Source organism: Nannobrachium achirus (genome assembly GCF_963921795.1).
Source record: "Nannobrachium achirus genome assembly, chromosome: 24".
Lineage (NCBI taxonomy): Eukaryota > Metazoa > Chordata > Actinopteri > Myctophiformes > Myctophidae > Nannobrachium > Nannobrachium achirus.
Window position 1 is genome coordinate 28571285 of NC_137831.1, and position 22020 is coordinate 28593304.

At 43.2% G+C, this 22020-nt stretch overlaps 1 protein-coding gene across 1 annotated transcript in view; it reads right to left on the reverse strand.

The window, feature by feature from the left end:
- LOC308279973 (CLIP-associating protein 1-B-like) overlaps nucleotides 1–20466 on the reverse strand; it is a gene marked incomplete at its 3' end in the record, with an annotated part of 105096 nt that extends 84630 nt beyond the window's left edge. Inside the window, exons 1-7 of the mRNA XM_080720211.1 lie at nucleotides 20351–20466; nucleotides 18859–19614; nucleotides 9550–9628; nucleotides 8672–8775; nucleotides 8280–8371; nucleotides 5471–5546; nucleotides 767–864 (exon numbers count right to left, since the gene is read on the reverse strand). Coding sequence (XP_080576337.1) covers nucleotides 767–864; nucleotides 5471–5546; nucleotides 8280–8371; nucleotides 8672–8775; nucleotides 9550–9628; nucleotides 18859–19041 — 632 coding nt within the window. The 5' untranslated portion in view covers nucleotides 19042–19614; nucleotides 20351–20466. The remainder of the gene's footprint in view (nucleotides 1–766; nucleotides 865–5470; nucleotides 5547–8279; nucleotides 8372–8671; nucleotides 8776–9549; nucleotides 9629–18858; nucleotides 19615–20350) is intronic.
- Between the last annotated feature and the right edge of the window lie 1554 nt (nucleotides 20467–22020).

Consider the following 22020-nt stretch of genomic DNA (forward strand, 5'->3'; position numbering starts at 1 on the left):
TGTCAGACATCTATGATGTCAGCCATCTCCATATTTGGGAAAAGTTACATTTTTAATTAAAGTCTTAGTTTTATCATCATAGCTTAGTTTTTATTTAGTATTCGTCAGTGAAAAAAAGGCAGTCGACAAAGATATTTCGTCATAGTTTTAGTCTATGAAATCAACACTGAGCTGCAGGCACGTGCCCACAGGTGAGACTTCATTCAACCTACTTCTAACAATAGCTTCTACCTGACACGCACACAAATGCACACATGCATACCCATATTGGTCAAAAACATCAACTCACACCGGCTGACAAAAGTTGCATAGTGACAACGGGGCAAATTAATTAACACAGGATTGACTGCTGCATATCAATCTTCCAGTGAGTGACCACATACGGCCGAAACTCGGGAAACTCGTGTTTGGCACCAAGTGTGTTTTAAGCAGTCCAAGGATATTTTGGTTAACGTGCAGTGGCTGATGGATTTATGAATGACCTGCATTTACAGAGCACTGCAGGTCAAATGGATAATTATTTTGTCCGGTACAGACGACAACATTGTAAAGCATCCACATTGTGCAAGTACAAGAGAATACAATTCGATATACCGTATAGTATATTGTGGGTTAATAATTAATAGGCCTACAAATTAAATTAGTTATTTCGATCAGCGAGCGTGCACGTACGTGCATGAGTGTGGCTGTGTGGAGGTGAGGTTGCAAAAAAAAAAAAACACTTCACCCCTGGCTGTAACACAGAGGCTGCAGTAGAGGAACTGACCGTGACTGAGGTAGACCTTTCTTGCCCAGGTCCATCCTTACTCTTTCCCCTACGTGGCGGTAGATCTCTACAAGGCAGTTCATGGCTCCATCTCGCACCTGCAGGATGGATGGACACACAACACACTGAGTATGCAGAGTCTACATCAGGGTTCCCCAATAGGCGGCCCGCGGGGGGCCACTGTCTGGCCCCCACCAACCCCAGTACAAAACTTGTATATCGTCATTGTCGGGTGGAAAACCCACATCTCAAAATGTGTACGTTCTTTCGCAAGGTAACGGCCGGGCTACACCAAGCCGTTTTCCGCCTGTCAGTGTGTATGCGTGCGTATGCGGGTCGTGCGCGCGTATGCGCGTTTTGGATGGATCCAATGTATATTAATTCAGCCGGCTACACCAGGCGTACGGATAGCGCAAACCACGGATACGCATTCCCTAAAAATAGGATCGGTTCTATTTTTTAAGCACGCGTATGCATTTTGTACACAGACTATCTGGCCTTCCTCACATATATTCCCTCCTTGGTGTAGCCTGGAGCGTTTACGCATACGCGAGCGTCTTCACGGACAGTACGCGCGTATGCGCACATTTTTTGGTGTAGTCCGGCCTTAAAGCTCTGCTTCATCAAACAAGGCCGTCACACAAAAGTAGCGAAAACAGCAGGTCTATAAGCACACAACGCCTCGCGGTGCGAGGCGTTGTGTGCTTGTAGATCGGCTGTTTTCACTAGTTTAAATCATTTTTTTATGCAAAACGAACGGTTTTGGACATACAAGATTTTCACCCGACAACGACGATATCTGAACTGTCACTGGAGTAGTGGGAACGCCACCGTCGCCCCTTGCAATGTTGTGGCCCTCTGCTTGGTACCCTAGACATAATTCGGACCTTGGGGGAAACTATTTGGGGAACCCTGGTCTACATCATTCCCTAGTACCAAAGTTTGTTATGATTCTAAGTAATGGTTGGTACTTGTTGAATGTATATCTTGGAATGCCTGGCCCATGTGAAAATCAAAAACACAGCCTGCTTCTAGAATCAGGACCTATTGGTGAATTGTGACTGGTGTCAACAAAAACAACTTATTAAAGGAATAGTCATTAGTCACCCCCCAAATGACTTTTTATCTATCAATTACTCACCCCATGGAGAGGGGGTGAACTACTCCTTTAAAACAGGTAATTGTATTCGGGATGCTAGCAAAGAAATCACAAGTAAAATTAAACCATTCTTGGTAACAATCTTGAATGTTTATACATTGCTGCTCTAGATGGCCTATATTGTTGTACTGTATCAGACACTATGACTGACACACACACACACACACACACACACACACACACACACACACACACACACACACACACACACACACACACACACACACACACACACACACACACACACACACACACACACACACACACACACACACACACACACACACACACACACAAATCAATCAGACCGTTGTAAGATGAAACTGAAACTGTATAGCTGGACTGTGTCAAAACAATTTGCACTACATGTGTCTTATTAACGTAAGATAGGAATGTTATTGTCTGCTCTGTCCACAGCAGTAATCAAAGTAGTCAGTTAGTAGGCTACATCCAAAAGATATACACAGCGGTACACAATCAATATACAATTTGCAGGCCTGTGTCAATACAACCCTAGTCTCTCGATTACAGACTTCTGCAGAGCTGCAAGTGAAAGTGGACCGAACTTTTCTTTGACGATGGCTAGCCAGACTGATACAACCCTAACAATGAGAACACAGAATAGTAATGAAACGAAGCCCGATGGGCAAACTCCACTGACTCATTGAAGTCAGTGGGAACTTCAATGAACCCCTGGCCTACACCTTTTCATAAAGACTTTCATGTTTTCAATCGCTATTTCAAGTCTCCCTTCACACCGCACGACATGCGTTATTGTAAATCATGGTCCCATTCATTTTAGAATTGATGATAAATCAGGCTATGCTTTCAGGGCTTGCGATCGGGTTCTACTGATACATCGCTCCCTTTCACAACAATAGCACACACTGGTTGCCGTTGCACTCGTAGACGTTTTTAGTTGAACTAGCAGCTTCAAAACGGGTCTGTAGGAATCAATGGGTGACGTCACGTTCACGTCACTCACAGTCCAACGTCCATATTTCTTTGTACAGGGGCGTCACAAAGGGGGGGAAGGGGGAGCGGGAGTGGGGGAGTTACTAGGGCCCAAGGTGGACGGGCCTTAATTATATCAACTTTAGCTAATGAAAAATAGCAGATATACAAGCTCACAGCGCGACACCGAGTGCTGCCCTGCGAGCTTGTAGAACATTTGTAACTCAAATTTAGCTTTTGGGGGAACTAAATATTTTGAGATGGGGGTCCGTGGCCAATTACATTTGATTTTGGGGGTCCTTCACATGAAAAGGTTTGAGCACCACTGACATAAAAACATAGGGTTTTCAAAAAAGACCTTAGAAGACTTGCACAAATGTTCACGAATCCTTGTGCCCAGGGCCCAGAATTTGGTGCGACACCCCTGTCTTCGCACTCGCCCTGACTCATTAAAGCCCTATGTCCTTGCTTGTCTGGAGTGTGCTTCGAGTTCGCCCATGGGGCTTCCTTTCATCTACGATTCGTTTTTGACTTCGCAAGCAACCTCTTCACCACCTGGACTGGAGTTGTTGTCACCTTTTGAACTCTAAACTAGTGCACTCAGGTCGCCTTTGTTCTTTTAATATAAGTACAGTGACTGAGGTATGAAGGACGCTTTAAAAAAATGTCTTTGTTGTTCTGGGCGTCCTACAGCCCCTCCTAGGGGAACGCGAGTTCAATGAAGAGTGGTGGACGTGAGGGATTGCCAACCATTAGGTTTGCCTTTTCCTAGTTGAGCCAAAACAACATGAATCGCATGTTGTTTTGGTTGATATACGGTAATTGATGCTATGTCCCGATAACAGTCCATGTTTACAATCTTTGCCAGTGACCCCTAGTTGTTGGACCTCACACCACTACAATGCAGTGGTGTTCAAAGTGGGGGCCACAGGGGTGCCAATTGGAAAGGAGATGAAAATGTATGAAATTAAATTCATAAGATTGTTGGCAATATCCCACGTTTTCCAAAATGTTCAAACATTTTCCAAATTTGTCAAACATAGCAGATCTACAAGCTCACTAACTAGATGAGCTATTTTCAGTGTGTTTTAAAAAGCCATTTCGCATTAGGGGGGCCACGGCCTGAGGCTATGGCTATTTGACACGGAAAGGTTTGGGAACTCCTGTAATAATGTGTGTAAATGCTCCTACAGTATGTGTCTAACCTCACACACAAAACAGTGTTGAGTAGAAGAGAAAACAAAGGCAAACCGTTTTATGTTTAAACGCCTGAAGCACATTGCACTTTTGGAAGCAACCAAATATGAAATGTTATACTTTTATTGATGCAATGAATGTATGGCTCAAAGATATGTGAAAAGGAGACTTGTTTTGAAAGAAAGAAATGTGTCTAAGCTCACAATATATACATTTATAATGTATCTGGGCAATAAACGCCAGCCAAATGCTGAATGGTGAATATTAGCGCCCACCAAGGGGATGAAAAAGTCTTATTTGCAAAATGAGCAAGAAAAATGCTTTTGTCTGTTTGCGTCTGTGTCTGAGTGTGTGCTGCACAGTCAGAAAGGGAAGTCTCTGGGCATGGTTTCCTGTTCTGGACAGGAAGAGTCTGTCCGGTGATGATGGGTCCTTTCAGCTTATCATTGGACAGCAGATTCATAAGCAATGTCGCCTACGGGTTAAAGTGGGACTGTCCTCTACTCAGGAGGTCACGCGTTCGCTTCCAGAAATACTTCGTTCAGCCATCAACAATTATTTGTCCGAGGTGCCCCTGAGCAAGGGATTGAATAAGTTGCATGTCTTGAGGAGAAATGCCCCAATATTAATACAATGCAATACATTTAAAGTAGATTATTAAAGCCTCATCATCCAAGTGCAGTGCAGTCAAGTGTTGTAGCAGCAATTCACCCGTAGATGGCAGTCTATCTCCAATAATACAGCTATCACTACATGTCCTCTGGAGCGTTTCACTGTTTCTATGTGTCATCTTTTTGACACCCAAACCTAACCCTTACCCTAGCCCTAACCTCCGTGAGGTGAGTGGCTAACCCTCCCGTTGTCGAAATGATGGTCGTTCGAAAGAGTGAAATTTCCCCCATTTCCTCATGGTAACTCTTCTTGACTAGATGAGAAGATTTTGGTTGAGCCTGCTCAGTGCAGTGTCTGGTTCAAATCGTCACTGTCGGGCATAAACCTTGTATCTCCACGTTTCAAATTTGTACATTTCTTCGCAAAGCAAAGCCCTGCTTCATCATACAAGGCCGTCGCACAAAAGTAGTGAAAACAGCAGATCTACAAGCAGAAAACGTTGTGTGCTTGTAGATCGGCTGTTCTCACTAGTTTAAATCATTTTTAAAATGATAAATACAAAACAAACGGTTTTGGACATACAAGGTTTCCACCCTACAACGACGATATGATAGGAAGATAAACGGTTATATTAATATTCTCTCCATTTCAAAGGCGTTTTTTTCCCCTACTTCGCCAGCCTTGCACAGAGGATCCCTGTGTAAGCAGTGTGCAACAATCCAAGCATGCCCAAATTGACCAGTCAACGTTCATGGTTATGAATGTCACGAAGCAGCACAAACCTGACTCGTAGGGTCTCCCAGGAGATTACAGATGTGCGGCACAATTTTGCTGAGCGTCAGGCTTTGAGATCCATAGCTGAAAGGACATATAATAATTGTTTTAGTTTGTTTTATTTGTTTTTAAGTGACTTCCATTCCACCATTAAGACAAAAAGGCAAATTCTTTTTATTCATATAACTCTCTAACTCTCTAACAATAGAGTACCTGAGACGAAAAACAGTCTAATGCCTCATTCACACTACAGATATATAGTTGAAAGTTTTGCTTGGTAATTCAATGTAATCGCAATGGAAACCAGCTTTAAAGGCTGGGCGTGTCGGCTGTCCTTGGAATCCAGCCTTTAAAGCTGGTTTCCATTGAGATTACATTGAATTACCAAGCAAAACGTTCAACTATATATCTGTAGTGTGAATGAGGCATTAGTCCATATTTTAAAAATATTTTTTTTGATTTACCAGACTGTAAACCACAAACTAGAAGTTTTTAATCCGTTAAATTCTTAATGCACTCCCCCCTCATTTTGTTAAATTAGATTTTTTTTTATTAACTCATATATAGAAGGAATTATAAGACAATTCTTCTGGAAAGTGGAAAAACAGTATATCTCCAACAAGTCTGTACAAGCAATATTCAGTAGACAAAGGGAGCAGATAACATTAAAACAGACAATTGAACAAAATGAGAGGGGAGTGCATTAACACTTTAACAGATTAAGCATGACTCGTTTGTGGTTTATAGTCTGGTAAATCAAAAACTATTCAAACAAATCCAAATATGGACGTAGACTGTTATTCGTCTCAGGTACTTATTATTTATGTTGTAAAACTAAATCCAGCTATGGGACTTCATAAACAATACAGCAATATATGTTACCAGTCCAGTATGTTAACATACAGTAGTCTATACAAATACAACATGAGATAGGCTTAGAGTCGTTAGACAAATGAGAGTAATTATTCTATTTCATGAAGTGCGCTGCAATGCATTGTGGGTAATCTGACAAAACCACACTTTCTCTTCTTATACCACACAAGCAAAATTAATGGTTTCAATCAGACAAAGACCACAGGCATACAGTATGTAAGACCTTTCCTTATGTATGATAAACTGCAGTCATGGAAAGCAACCAGTGAGTGAAAGTGTTACACAGAATTTCATAGCTTCACTCCAGTGCCCCCTACATTATCTTTCCTTGTCTTGGGGTGATAGTGGTTACTCAATGAACGTGTAGTGAGAGAAACCATGCTAACACCATATCCAACACATTAGCATCACCTGGACCCTGTGTCTGGGCTATGATGCAATTTTTGGAACCTTCCATTCAAATGTCTAATATTAATTAAAATTAAAAAATAGGCAAAAAATAAAGTTATCCTAAAACTTAATTAAGATTAGTACAATAAGTTATTTTAAATCCTTGGTTATACACATGTATGGCTGTGGACATCTACAGTATGTCTTCAAGATTGACTAGTCAATACTGAGGGACTTTTTGGTCAAACACAGCAATTTGAAAACAACAAAAGACAAAATATCCATTCATATAATCCTCTATCTAATCCTTCAATCAAGCGTGCTGGTTTGAATGTGAACCGCCCACCCACTCATATGAGGGGAGTTGGGAGTGGCACAGCGAAAATTAGCATAATACTGTGTGTCCTGTGTGTTTACTGTTTAGTAGATTGGGTAATAGGCTACTAATACTTTTCAACCACAGATAACGAAACAAGTCAAACAGTATTGAGAATTAGTTCGAGATGAGACGCCATGAGATGGAAGACATCTATATCCTAGCAGAACCGAGATATAGTTGTTGTTTTAATAGTTATATTAAATGGAAAATTACGATCTGACAACAATTTTCCAGCCGATAGTGAACTGAGGAAAACAAGGATAAAGAATATATACCAGCAACAAGACAGACAGATAGTATTGCCCAAAGAAAGTCTCGTTTCCATAACAACTGTTTTCTCACATGATGGCTTTCAGTCAAAGTACTGACCAACAAGTGACAGATGACCACATTGCTATGTTAGATATTACCTGTTTAGCTGGTGTCCTAGCTACTTCTGAGACACTACAATGTCGTCTCTGCGCTCTCGTTATGTGACTATTTACCTTGTTGTTTGTTCACTTGAGTTCATGCTTACTCTGTGTATTCCAATCTTGCACTTGTAAGTCACTCTGCATATGAGGGTCTCTGCTAAATGACTAAAATGTCAATTGTCCTCATGACTCACACAAGGAGCACATGATCAGTGCACTGGCCGACGCAAGAGATGTTTGTACGTTTATTGCACACAAAGCTAAAGAGATTTAAGAGGAGGTATATTCAAATGTTTCTGTTGTTGGGTTTAAATCAGGGACTAGTGCTATTATACACATGAGAAAGCGTAACACATTTCTTTGTTGTTTTCCCCTATTTTAAAATCTATTTTTGAGCGTAAAAATAGTGAATAATTTAATGTTTTTTTCTGGTGGGCAGCTTAATTTGATGAAAATATAGGACAGGCATATATTGTACAATAAGCATTTTGCTTCTGCCTGTCCCTTTTCAGTCATTACTAAATACATAGACTGTCGACTTTGTTTATACTGTCTATATTGTTTATACATAGTGTATTATATAGTAGTAGACTGAAAAACAACTGTTTCTACTAATTACTACACTAACTGGCTGAGCCAGCAGGCCTGCCAATTCCTTGGTGGATAATTATGACAAGCCTGTGTTTTAGACACAGAATGGCAACTTTCAGCGAACGACTACTTCTACAAAACCCATATATTAAGTGAACATTGTTTACTTACACATTCAATGTGGAGATGAGGCAGAGACAGAGGCCTTCTCTGGTCCTGTTGTTCTTATGTTTGAAGCCTCCCAACATTCTCTCCCACACGTACTGAGAGAGAGAGAGAGAGAGAGAGAGAGAGAGAGAGAGAGAGAGAGAGAGAGAGAGAGAGAGAGAGAGAGAGAGAGAGAGAGAGAGAGAGAGAGAGAGAGAGAGAGAGAGAGAGAGAGAGAGAGAGGGAGGAGTAAGAGATGGGGGGGGCAGAGAAAGACGAACAGAGGTTATTGGTTACTGGTTTGCACCTGGCTGATATATTCTATTGTGGAGTAATATACTGAAGACATTTTGTAATATTTTTGTAATAATTAAGTCGGGTGTGTGCCGTGCGTGCGTGCATTCGTGTACAAGTACCTGTGGGTTAGCAGCCTGGTCCATAATCTTCAGTAGCAGAGCTTGGTCCTGGTCTCTGACTTGGTCCTTGGAGTCTCCTAGACGATCTAGCAGGCTGGGTAGAACTACAAACACAAACACGCAAACACGTCATATTAGTACAGCACTGGAACACACACTAGCTTTCTATAATAACATTAAAGAAGGGAGGAGGAGAGGAGAGAAAAAAGAAAGCAAGGAAAATAAGTATTACACAATCAAACATTACAACTTCAATTCCAAGACACATTTTCAAAGAAAAAGTGGTAGAGAGAGAGAACTATTATCGGGTAGTGCAGGGGTCTTCAACAGGAGGTCCGGGACCCCTAGGGGGTCCTCAGACTTACTACAGGGGGGCCGCCAAATCTTTGTGTGATAAGATAATTATTTTATATGAACAACTTGAAACCTTGCATCCCTATATTCTGAGTCTGAGGAGAACTTTAGACAAAAATAGCAGATCTACAAGCTCTCAACGCCTCGCGCTGCGAGGCGTTGAGAGCTTGCAGATCAGCTGTTTTTGGCAATTAGGTTTAGTGTAGAGGTAAAAGAGAGCAGACCAAGTACAGAGTGAAAGGTCAAGTTTACTAAGTATCGACGATTTAAGATTCTAAGTGATTAAGTGTCAAACAAGTCTATGAATCTATCTATGAAATCGATGAGAATCTCCATCACAACATTTATACATTATGTAGAGGGGGTCCCTGCTTCATCTCTCTCTCAGGCTCAGCTAAGGGGTCCTTGGCCTGAAAACGTTGAAGACCCCTGGGGTAGTGTGTGAAATAAATCAATAAATAAATCATATTTAAGTAAGTTATATTAATCTAGTTTAGGAATTATGGAAGTGAGCAACATCTTACCAGTTCCAATCTGTGTCCTAAACCTCTCCTGTAATCTCGTGACTAGAGCTGATAAGATATCCATCCCCAACAAAACAACCTGAAAAGCACAAAATAATACGTTAAAATGCATATTTGCCAAACAAATTCCAAAAGGAAAGAAAGGAAACAGAGGATTTGTGTTAAATTCAACATGAGATGGAGTCAGACCAATGAGAGCAATGCATTCTAATGTAGGCGCTGCAATGCATTGTGGGTAACCTGACAAAACCACACATTTTCCTCTTATATCACACTGTGGAAACAAGATCTATGGTTTTAATCACTCAAATAGCACAGACATATGTAAGATCTTTCATTATGGATGATGAACTGCGGCCACTGAGAGCAACCATAATGGAAACTGTTACACAGAATGTCATAGGTTCACTCCACGGACAGATATATAACTTTCCTTGTCTTGGGGTGATATTGGTTACTCAATGAGCGTATAGCGAGAGCAACCATGCTAACACCATGATAACAACACCTTACGCATCACCTGGACCTTGTGTCTGGGCTATGATGCAATTTTTGGAACCTCTTAATAATAAGAGAATCATTAAAAATGTGACAAAAGATAATTATACTTGCGCAATGCTGCCATCTACTGGGAGATGGATGAAACTGCATTTAAATCTCCACTTTATACAAGAGGAATTTGAGTAAATACAAGTAACAGTATAAATATACTTCCAATTTACTTTAAATGCAATAGTACTCATTATGCTTAGTACTAGTGCAAAATACATTATAACCAAACACCAACAACAAGAAACTATCATTGAAAAATCAACCATATCAGTGGAATTCAAAAGCTAGTGAGTGAATCAGAGTATAGTCTTGGAGCCTGGATTCAATGGAGGGAGCAGAACCGATATGGAGGAGAATGCTGAATAGTCTTCTAGGCTCTAGGGGCTGCGACAGCAAAGGCGTGGTCACCCCTGAGCGTGTGTACAGTTCTTGTTGTGACAACTACAGTAGCCTCAAGTCAGCTGACCAGAGAAACCCGGAGATACATAAGAGGTTAAAAGCTCATATGCATTTGCATCTGACCCAAAATTCTGCCGTAGGTCGGGCTCTAAATATTACAACATGTATCTTTTTTGTTCAACTGGATGACATAGTGTAGTGTTTGAACAAGCAGACCTCTGATAGTCTTTTAGCACCATCCCAATCTACATATTTGTACACAATACGAGTAAAATACTGCAGTCTTCCTCCATCACGTTAACAAAATAGATTAGATTGGAAAGTAATATGGCATCTTTATGGAAATATAAATGTGATGTGTGTGCCACTGGGATTACAAGGAAATGCTTTTTACTGCTGCTGTGAGGAGGGGTTTGCAGCTCATCTCGTCTTGTTGTTGGTAGTAAAACAGCCTGAATTTATCTGACAGTGCTGGCTGCATGCCCGCAGTTTAGCAATTAGCATTAGCCTCAGTGTTGATCCTCACAGCATCAGACAGACGGCAGCAATATCACTCACACATCAAATGAGGCGGGAGTGCACACAGAGCACGCACGCACGCACACTCACACACACAGGGGCTGATGTGAACATGCTGCAGTGAATCCTTCTCACCATCCGCCCACTACATGCACCTCCCACTCATGTCACACACACACACACACGCTTGCAGCGTATGTTCTGCAGACATGAACACATACGTCCCTTTCATGCTAGCGTATTGAGTGGGCAGCCAGGCTCTCTTTCTCCCCCTCACACAGAAATACAGCTCTGGTGTTGGGGCATGCTTTGCCGATCCAGTCAGTAGACTCTCTCTCTATATATTTAAAACCTGATTCGAACAGACGGGGCTGCATAACAGGAAGCCAGACAACACATAAGCCCCGTAAAGATATGTTCTCTTTAATCTGACATGTGCTGGACTACTGATGCACGCAACTTCGTTTTACATTTCAGGCTGAGAGAAATGAGTGCAACCGCTGCATAATCTGTGGTTCCACGAGCATGAGTGGTACACTGTCATTAACAACAGAATTTTAACCACATCAACCCAGGACGTCCTCCATAACATTCGCGTTGCGACGCGTTGTGTGCTTGTAGATCTGCTATTTTAGGCAATGAGTGTTGAGGTGGGGGAAAAAAGGAGCGGCCCTAACATAGAGCCCTGAGGGGGACACCGGTCAACTACTGCAAGTATACCGTTTTAAGAGCTGCAGGCAAGCAAGGGACGCAGCCCAGACAGTCTGACCACATTCTCGTGAGCCACAGAGCCGTTAAGAGACAATATTGAGTGGGGAGAATTTTTATTATTAGCACATCAATCCACCCTAAAACCACAAAACACACTCATCTGAACTCTGAGAACTGGATAGTAGAATAGTCCCCACTCCTTGTGGTGTTTCACTGTGTATAATGCACATATGTGAAATTCTTCCTCTGCACCTACCCATCATATAGCAACTAGGAGCAGTAGGGATGGGACAATAAGCGATATTATCGCTTATCGTGATAATACGATAATCGTATCGTGGAGATGTAATTCATCGTGATATCGTCCTCCGTCATGCACTGGGATCAATTCACCTTTTATTTGCCGAGTTGCATATCCGCTACCACTTAAACCCTCTATAATTGGTCAAATAATAATATAATATACGTACTTAATACAGCCTTTTTTCCCACTCTCTATCAAATGTCTGCCAAAAAATAGCCGATCTACAAGCTTGTAGATCTGCAATTTTTTGTTCCGCCCCAGGATAATGGATTTTGATTATCGTGATAATATCGTAAATCGCGATTTCTTTTGTCACAATAATCGTGATATGAAATGTTCATATTGTCCCATCCCTAGTGAGCAGCCATTGCCGGCCTGGTCTGGAATCGTACCTGGGACAGTCAGGGGCTCTGGCTCCCCAGGCGGGCTCACTAACCTCTCAGCTATGGCCACCCAATTAATTTAGTTTAAATACCCACCCGCTTCAGTTTTCCTTTTCCACAATAAAGATTGCAGCTTTTTTTTGCAGCAGTCAATACTGTGACTTGATCCTTTTCCTATTAACGGTGCAGTCACCGCTGGAAACCTACAGTAGGTGTTAAATAACCCTATAACTATGGTTCTAGCATGCGCTGTTCTGTGCCGTTCCTGCACGTGCATGTGCAAAATATATTGGCCTGGCGGCGTCCGGTCACGTCCAGCCTCGAAAGCACTACTGGGTGCAGCACTCGCATACCTTGATGCCCACTTGTCTAGTTTATTTTTAGGGGAAAAAAGAAAAAAGGAAAATAGCAAGCTGTTATCTACAAGCTCACAACGCCAGGCGTTGTAGATCTGCCATTTTTGTCTGTAGTTCAGGGAGAGACAAGAAAGGAACCCAGAGGGGCTTATTCATAGTATCTACCTTAAAGCTATACTGTGTAAGATGCTCAACTAGTGGTCAGTAGCCCTATAGCAAACCGCGGTCGCGTTCGCGTCTTTCGCCCGTTTTTCGTACCTTCACACCCCCGCGTCTGCCTCCACAACGCCGAGAGCTATCTTTAGAGGGGTCCCTGGTTCCTGTGCGTTCAGGCATTCCGGAGAAACGGACTACTTCACCCTGCCTGGTAGGCGAGATTACCTTTTGAGTAAAGAGACACACGGGTGACTACAAATATGGCGACCCCACTTCAAGATGCGCTGTGATTGGCCGGTAGTGTACCATGTGTGCATGATCGGCGATGTGATTGGGCAACGTATACACAACGTATACAGATGATGCAGATTACGTCATTTTGGCGCGAAATCCGGTCCACGGCCAGGATCATAGAAAACATATAAAGAGAAGGCTTCAGAAGCTGAAAATAACGGAGTGGGTGTTCTAAAACTTTAGCGATTTAACAGTTAGGACAATTTTAAGATTTGTTTTATAAAAAAAGTTACATGGTACAACTTTAATTATAACTGTTCACAATTAATTAAAGTTAAAACTAACAACTGAAATAGGGCTGCATGCATCTACCAATTATTCTCTTAGCAATTATTCCATTGCTTACTCATCTCTCAACATGTCACAAATTGATTGTTTCATAATAGTTCAAACTGATTGATTCAATTAACTGTTCCACCCCTTTTCTCTTCCCAGACAAATCGGACCGTACTGTAGGTCACCTTTTCCTATGACATGCTTCACAAGGCTCTGTGTGTGTGTGTGTGTGTGTGTGTGTGTGTGTGTGTGTGTGTGTGTGTGTGTGTGTGTGTGTGTGTGTGTGTGTGTGTGTGTGTGTGTGTGTGTGTGTGTGTGTGTGTGTGTGTGTGTGTGTGTGTGTGTGTGTGTGTGTGTGTGTGTGTGTGTGTGTGTGTGTGTGTGCGCGCGTAAGTGTTAGTGATACCAGAACCAGATCTGGGCTAATAGTGCCGGTAAATTGAGCTCACATCACCACCACTCTCTCCCTTCTCTCTCTCTCCCTCTCTCCCTCATCACATGGGAGCTTGGTCCCTATAACTGGGACACAGCCATCACCGGGGCGACTGGAGACGGAGAGAGCTGCATTTCCAGGACAGCGCAGAATGCAGTGCTGTGATTGGATGTATGGATAATGTGTGATGTGGTGTGTGAGTGCGTGTGTGCGCGTGTGTGCCCATCCATGCCTGTGTGTGCGAGTGTGTAGGTGTGATTGTGTCTATGTTCCTCTTTGCTGTGTGCATAGTCTGCGCACACCTCTCTCAGTGATCATGCAAAGCTCTTCAGTCTCCGTAAACCATAGTTTACTTCCTCAATATTCATATATTCATAACTACCACGCATGCATAATACTGCACACATTATACAATGATAAAAGAGGGAAATAGTTCACCACCCTAAGAAAAGTCAAGTGCATGCTAATGAGGCAGATAATCTTTAGGAGCGAGCGCCAAAACAAAAACAGATGCACATCGAGACTCGCGCATCATTTCTGTCTGGTAGAGAAACCTCTCTACTTTTCAGGAAATAAATACAGTGTTGTCCCAATGGCTCTAAGGGAGTTATGAGATTTAGTCACAAGAGCTGATACTTTTCGCCGGTTAAATATTTGTAAATCCTACCGACAGACGTACAGGTTCACTAATAGCGTTGATTCGTTAAACAGAAGGGAAAAATTAAAAACGGCGATAGGAGGTTTCCACACGACAGCTACGAGATATCATTGGGATTCTCCGGAGGACTGAGGCTTTTAGGAACTGTTAAGAATGTTATTTAGATAGCAAGTTGTTTAAACAGATAGGGTGGCTGGTATCCTAGTGTCTTTGAAGCACTACACTACATTGTTCTCTTTGCACTCTGCGTGACTATTTACCCTGTCGTTTGTTATAACCAGGCTTCAAGACATTTACTCTGATTTCGCCCCTTGTAAGTCCAAGTCGCTCTGGACAAAGGCGTCTGCTAAAATGCCTGAAACTGTAAACTGATTGTTAGTTAACTGAATATAAAACCCATCTGTACTGTTATGACTCACAATCATTTGTCCCACTCAGCCATCCTAATGTCACATGAAGTGCCTCGATACTGTCTGCTGAGTGCCGACACATCACTTGAACCCTGTATTCTTTGTTGACCAGAGTCCCCCAGGGGAGGGATCTATTCTAACAAATCTCTTCGTCAGAAATAGACGATCTACGAGCTTGTAGATTGTCTTGTTTTCGCTGAATGTTCGCCCACTCCCAGAATAGATACGTTACGGTTCATGTGGATATACCAGAGTGAAGCTACTGTATAGTACACATAGACGATTCACTGCATATCATCCCCTATATATGGTCATATAGGACATACACTGGAGTGCTGCTGAGCTTCTCTCGCTACTTTGATCTCAACGTATTGATTAACAGGCAGCGGCAGCATCACATCAGCATACATTAAACACACACACACAGGCACACACTAAGATAAATGGCATTTGAATTATCCACCCATAGCAACCATACAGCCAGGAGGAGCCTCTGTGTGCAGCATGCTTTGCATGCAACCACTGTTGCCACTCAGACAACCCATCAATTATGAAAAAAGCCTTTTCTGCAAGCTAAGCTAGTGAGCAGCCTTCCTCAGGGGACAGTTTGTCCAGAGGACTTGAATCCAGTTAAGGAGCGATGGCAATCATACCACTCCAGTGGGTCAACGCGCCACGGTGAGAGCGCTGGCTGCAGTCAAATCCAATCATGCTACAGTGCGGCATGAGAGCTGCACCATCCCCCCCTACCCACCCTCAGAGGGGGATTCTGGGGGGGTCAAGGCTCTCAGTTACAAATGAGAGCTCTGCCTTGCTCTGACTTAAAAGACTGAAGAAAGTGATGTAATTTCAAAAGTGATGAAAAAGACGAATTGGCCTTTAGCTGTACAAGCTGCGCTCAAATACAATGAGAAATCTTTGTTTGTAAGAGAGGAAGAGTCATAGGACTCGGGTGTCGTGCGCCGAAAATAGACAATCTACAAGCTCACACGCGTCCCGTTGCAAACCTAGTGTACTGTTGATTGACTATTTTCACGTCAGCGTACGGGGAAGTATAAATCACGCTCAACTATTTTGCCCTGGAAACCCTGTAGTGGTAATAAGAGAGAAGCAAACATCAAAGTGTATGTGGCCTGGTAATGTGTCCTTGACCAGGACACTGTCATCTCCCTCTTGACAAGATCCTTCCTGCCAACTGGCTCTGAGGCCCTCTGACTGGATGAGAGTGTCAGGTAAAAGCAGAGAATATAAAAGTCAACGTAACAAGGTGCTTTAGGGCAGGGATCTTCAACAGGGGGTCCGGGACTCCTAGGGGGTCCTCAGAGTTACTACAGGGGGTCCTCCAAATCTTTGTGTGATAGAAACTTTTTTTTCCTCCTTTTTTTTATATTAACCACTTGAACCCTAAGTTAATGTCCATATTCTGAGAACTTTAGCCAAAAATGGCAGATCTACAAGCTCACAATGCCTCCCGCTGCTAGGCGTTGTGAGCTTGTAGATCGGCTATTTTCAGCAAAGAGCTTTGGTGAGGGGGAAAAAGAGCAGACTAAATAGTGAAAGGTCAAGTTCATTAAGTATTGACAGTTCAAGTGGTTAAGTATCTGAAAACACACGTTAACATGAATCCAAAATACACTGATGATTGTGCTGTCAAAGGATGAAACTATATGGAATCTATGAAAAGGTTGTGGGGGTCCCTGCTTCATCTCTCTCTCAACTAAGGGGTCCTTGGCCTGAAAACGCTGAAGACCCCTAGCTGCTTTAGGGCTGTATTGTAGCCTTAATCAGGAAGCCACGGCAGGTTCGATCGATCGCCACAAATGTAATCTAAATCATTAGCCAATCGTTAGACAAAAATGCAAATGTTTTTCGTCAAGAAGCATTTGAAGAAACTCTGAGGGCTCTTTGCTGAAACACCAAGACAAAGTGTGTGTTTCTATGAATATCAGTAAAGAAAGAATTACCGGTATGTCCTCCTTGACTTGGAAAGTTTTGGGTAATGTGATCGAACCACTTGAACCCTACAGCGTCCATGTCCTGGGGGAAACATTTTGTTGAAAATAGTCCATCTACAAGCTCACAAGAGTTGGTGTTGGTGACCTAAGTTTTCTGAAAAATGTCAAATATTATTAAAAAGCCTTCATCAGTGTATAGATCTTGGGGTATCTCCTAACTTTTGAAGATGGTGACAGTGTCCGAAATATTCAAGCTACCTACCTACTACACAGGTACACAACTAGCATGCTGCTCCCAAGTGTGCATTATTATGTAATGCAACCTATTCAGTAGGTCTGTTTAATATTCTGTAACAGGAAAATTCTATTGCAGCAGATTAAATGCCCCCCAAAAAGGTTGTCTGCACTTTTTCCGGCAACATCAGGGAGTTACCAGCCCAAGTGGCTTTAAAGAACGATGCCGATGCAGATGTTTTAACGTGCAAACATGACAGCTCTGTAGTAATTGGCATAATATGACTATAAAATCACTCTCTTTTACGCAATTTAGTGACATCACATAGCAAACTGCTATTCAGTGAACACATACATCATAAAATGCTTAAGATTCATTTCTCTACATTTATTTCTCGGTTATAAAGGTTGTGTTGCCAACTTGCCATGATGACACAAGCAGCTGTTTTTACATCACTAATGTAAACAGACTGTACAGTATTCTACTGTTGTTAGTCGTCACTGCAGTGTGTGTGTGTGTGTGTGTGTGTGTGTGTGGGGGGGGGGGGGGGGTAACGTTCTTTGCTCAAGAGCACTTTGGCTGCTATAAATAGAACAATTGCGCTATCCCAGCAGATTTTCACAGACGTTCTTTTCTTTTTTTGAACACTGCTTTTGCTATATTTAGATAGGACAAGAGGGGGGGGTCAGGAAGGTGTGAAGAATCAAACCACTTTTTTAATCACTTTCGACCTGGCATCCCTACTTTGGGCATGTCAAACATTGTCAAACACAGCAGATCTACAAGCTTACAGCGTGATGCGAAGCGTGTTGTGTGTGTGGGGGGGAGGGGGGGCTTGTAGACCGGCTATAATTGCTATTCGTATTCATTGTAGGGGGAAGTAAGCAGGGGTCCAGGCCAGGGACCCTCAGGGTTCCTTGAGGGGGGTTACAAATTGACCCGTAAACGGGTCTGTAACTCTGAGAGAGGGCAACTGAGAAGTACAAATGGAGGCTATGGAGGTGCTTGAGAGATGAAAACATTAGAGGAGAACCACTGTTCTGTTCGGTACTGCTACCGGCAGTGTTTAGCAAGGACCAGTAGGCTGCCTAGCGCTGCCCCAAAAGCCACCGTGGTTCTCCCCCAGGGGTGTCGCACAAAATTCTGGGCCCTGCGTACAAGGATTCACTGCGTTATTTTGTGCTTTATCTATTGAAAAATAGCAGATATACAAGCTCACAGCGCGGCACCGAGTGCCACGCTGCGAGCTTGTAGATCTGCTATTTTTGAAAGATCTTGAAAATTTGTGCAAGTCTTTGAGGTTTTTATGAAAAACCCATGTTTCTACATCAGCGGTGCTCAAACCTTTTCATGTGAAGGACCCCCAAAATGATATGTATTTGGCCACGGACCCCCATCTCAAAATATTTCGTTCCAGGGACCCACCCCCAGAAGCACAATCGGAGTTACAGTCGCTGAAAAAATACATATATTCAAAGATGTGCACACACATTTTCACGAATTTTCAAAAATAGCAGATCTACAAGCTCGCAGCGCAGCACTGTGAGCTTGTATATCTGCTATTTTTCAATAGCTAAGGTATAAAATAACTAAGGCCCCTCCACCACCTTGGGCCCTAGTAACTCAGTCCCACTTTTCCCCCCGCCCTTGTGACATTCCCTTTCTCACCTTGAAGTTACTGGCGTTGACCCAGGAGCTGGCCACGCCGTCCACCATCCTGTCCAGGGCCGTCTGGTCCTGCTCCAGGTCGGGCGTCCTCTCCTCGTCCAGGATGCCGTCGATGAGCTCCTGGCCCGCCTGCAGCCTCTTGCCCAGGTCCTTCTGCATCACCTGCTCCACGCACTGCTCCATCGCCGCGGCTCAGGTCACCTCCTCCTCCTCCGCCGCTGCCTGTCGCCTCCGTGGTGCTCGGCGGACTCGAGGGCCACGGGGGGACTCACTCCGCACTGTGTGTGTGTGCGCGGGGAACCTTCAACGCCCCTGAAGAAGGTCGATATACCTATTCCTTTTGTACTTTTAGTATTGGCACTTTGGCTACCTTCTTGTCTCTTGAAGACTACTTTTAAGATTATTCTGGCGCGGGCCGGCACGTGCGCAGCATTCTCTGGCGCACAGGAAACCTTCCAAGACCACAACCTCGGCAGCTTCCAGGGGTTTCTTCTCCTCCCCCTCCCAGCACTCTCGAACCCGAGTCGTTTTGCCCCACAGTCCCAGTCACCCACCAATGGCAGGCCTCTCTGGGGTGTGTGGTGGTGGTGGTGGTGGGGTGGGTGCGGTGAACCGTCGAGGGATGTCTGGAGGATATCTATTCTGTGCAACAATTTATTTATCTTATAGTTCAACTGCAGCCAGTGTGGGGATTGGACATGTCCTGTGGATGAGGGCTGCTCCCCTTCCTCGCTTCATTCTTCAGTGGCTGTGCTCCTGCAAGTCAAGGCGGGTTTATTTCAAGAGCAAGTCAATTAAAAGTGCTAGTGTTTCTCAAAGTGGATTCCAGGGACTCTGTAGGTTCCTTTAGGAGGGTCTAAATACAACCCATACAAGTCTGTAACTCTGACAGTGTACAAATGGAACCAAATGGACCCTAACAGGTTCATTTGGTCCATTTGCATACTGTCAGAGTCAAGGGGAGACCTTGAAATTTGAAAGTTTGAGAAACACTGCTTTACACAAGGCAGAGAGCATTAAGAGATACAGTGCAAAAATAATAAACATTATGGATGCTCAACTGTCATGAATTTAAATAGGAGGCAATCCCTAAATACACACACGTTTACATTACAATGAAAAAGAAACCAAAACATTTCACTAAACAGTTGCATAGGAAGTCATTCAGACAGTCTCAAGTTAATCCAAAGGAAGCCAGCTTCAATGTAACAGTCAAGGACCGTTCACATCAAACAGCATATCCATCTATTAAACGCATCCATTGGTCGGTTATGTAACGTTATTATACTGTTATAGCGCTATACATGCTTTGTTATCATAACAAATGACTATTCTGGTTAGCCCTTTTAGCTTCCAGCCTGCTAATGTTAGCCATATAGCATAGCATGCTATTATAAACACACCAACCTAACGCCAGGTTATTGTTTGGGGAGCTTTTTTTTACGAGCCTGTGTTGCAGTGACTTTAGACGTTATAACGGTGCATAGCCTACCTGCCGCCGCTCCCGTGCAGTGCTATCACACTCACACACACACAGGCTGCATGGACGGCTCGAAGACGCTCTCTGATCGATTGATTCGCTTCAAGAAAAAAGTCCAAAGAGGCTCCAAAAAAAAAGGAAAAAAGAAAAACTACCGGTGGTTATAAGTCAGAGGACGTTGGTTCGCTTGCTAGAGCTCGCAGCCCCGCTTTAGCAGGTCATTGTGACGCCGCTTTAGGGCGAATTTAAGGTTGAGTGAATAAACCCAAAGTCGTCCTTAAGAATTCGTAACGTGTATTATTCAAAATTTTTGTTTTGCCTAAATCAAATCGCGACGTGTCCCATTTCAGACACCGTATCCTCCCGGTCTGATGCTGGCGCCTTGGTTGGCAAAACAGTGACACCTACCGGTGGATGTTGGCAAGTCTCCTTAAAAGGTCAAAGAAATCTCCCAGAAACGAGGCAGAGGAAATAATGGGTCTGTCTCAAACCTTCAAGGGTCTCTCCTTAACTCTGACAGTGTACAAATGGAATCAAAATCCGAGTTTCAGACTTGTAGGCCTATGGGTCAATTTATACCCCCCTAAAGCAGGGGTCTTCAACCTTTTCAGGCCAAGGACCCCTAGCTGAGAGAGATATGAAGCAGGGAGGGACCCCCAGATTCCATATAGGCCTACTGTAGTTTCATCGTTTGACAGCATTTATTTTGGATTCATGTCAATTTGTGTTTTCAGATATTTAACCACTTGAACCATCAATACTTAGTAAACTTGACCTTTCACTCTGTCCTACTTAGTCTGCTCTTTTTCCCTACTACATCAAAGCTCTTTGCCGAAAATAGCCGATCTACAAGCTCACAACGCCTCGCAGTGCGAGGCGTTGTGAGCTTGTAGATCTGCTATTGTTGACTAAAGTTCTCAGAATATGGACACTAGGGTTCAAGCGGTTATTATAAAAAAGGAGAAAAAAGTTTCTATGACTCAATAACTCTGAGGACCCCCTAGGGGTCCCGGACCCCCTGTTGAAGACCACTGCCCTAAAGGAACCCACAGAGTCCCTGGAATCTACTATGAGAACCACTGGTATCACTAATTTACTGTCACTCTCTTATGGCTTAAATATCGTGCTTCTTATATTTCACTATCAAGCAGGCATTTCCATTCGTAGACCATCACATCCAACCTTCACATCCAAAAATCACACCCAGTGTGTGTAAAGGCTTGGGCCTACACTGTTTGGTGAGTGTGTGCTGGTCTTCAGAGTTCAGACAATACTACTCTATTTGATTTAAGTAACACCACACTAGTCCAGGTTATATACCACCTTATGTTTTTCATAAACACATAGGCCTATGTATTTAAAGGTAAGTGATAAGTTTTAGTACTAGTAGTAATCATTGTTAGAGCGTTTGTTCAGCCCTTTAATAAACAGAAAATAAATGTTCATGTGTGTTCATATCATATTGTTCCAGTTTTGTCTGCTCATTTCTGTGTCATCACTTCCAATATCACTTGTTACTTGCGCAAGCAGAGCACGCAAGTACGGTGATCGGCTGGGTGTGTGTGTGTGTGCGTGCGCGCGCGCGTGTGTGTATGTGTGTATGTATGTATGTTTGATTGATTGATCTCTGGCAACATAATCATTAGTGGCAATGAGGGACCACCAGTACTCCTGGTGATGCC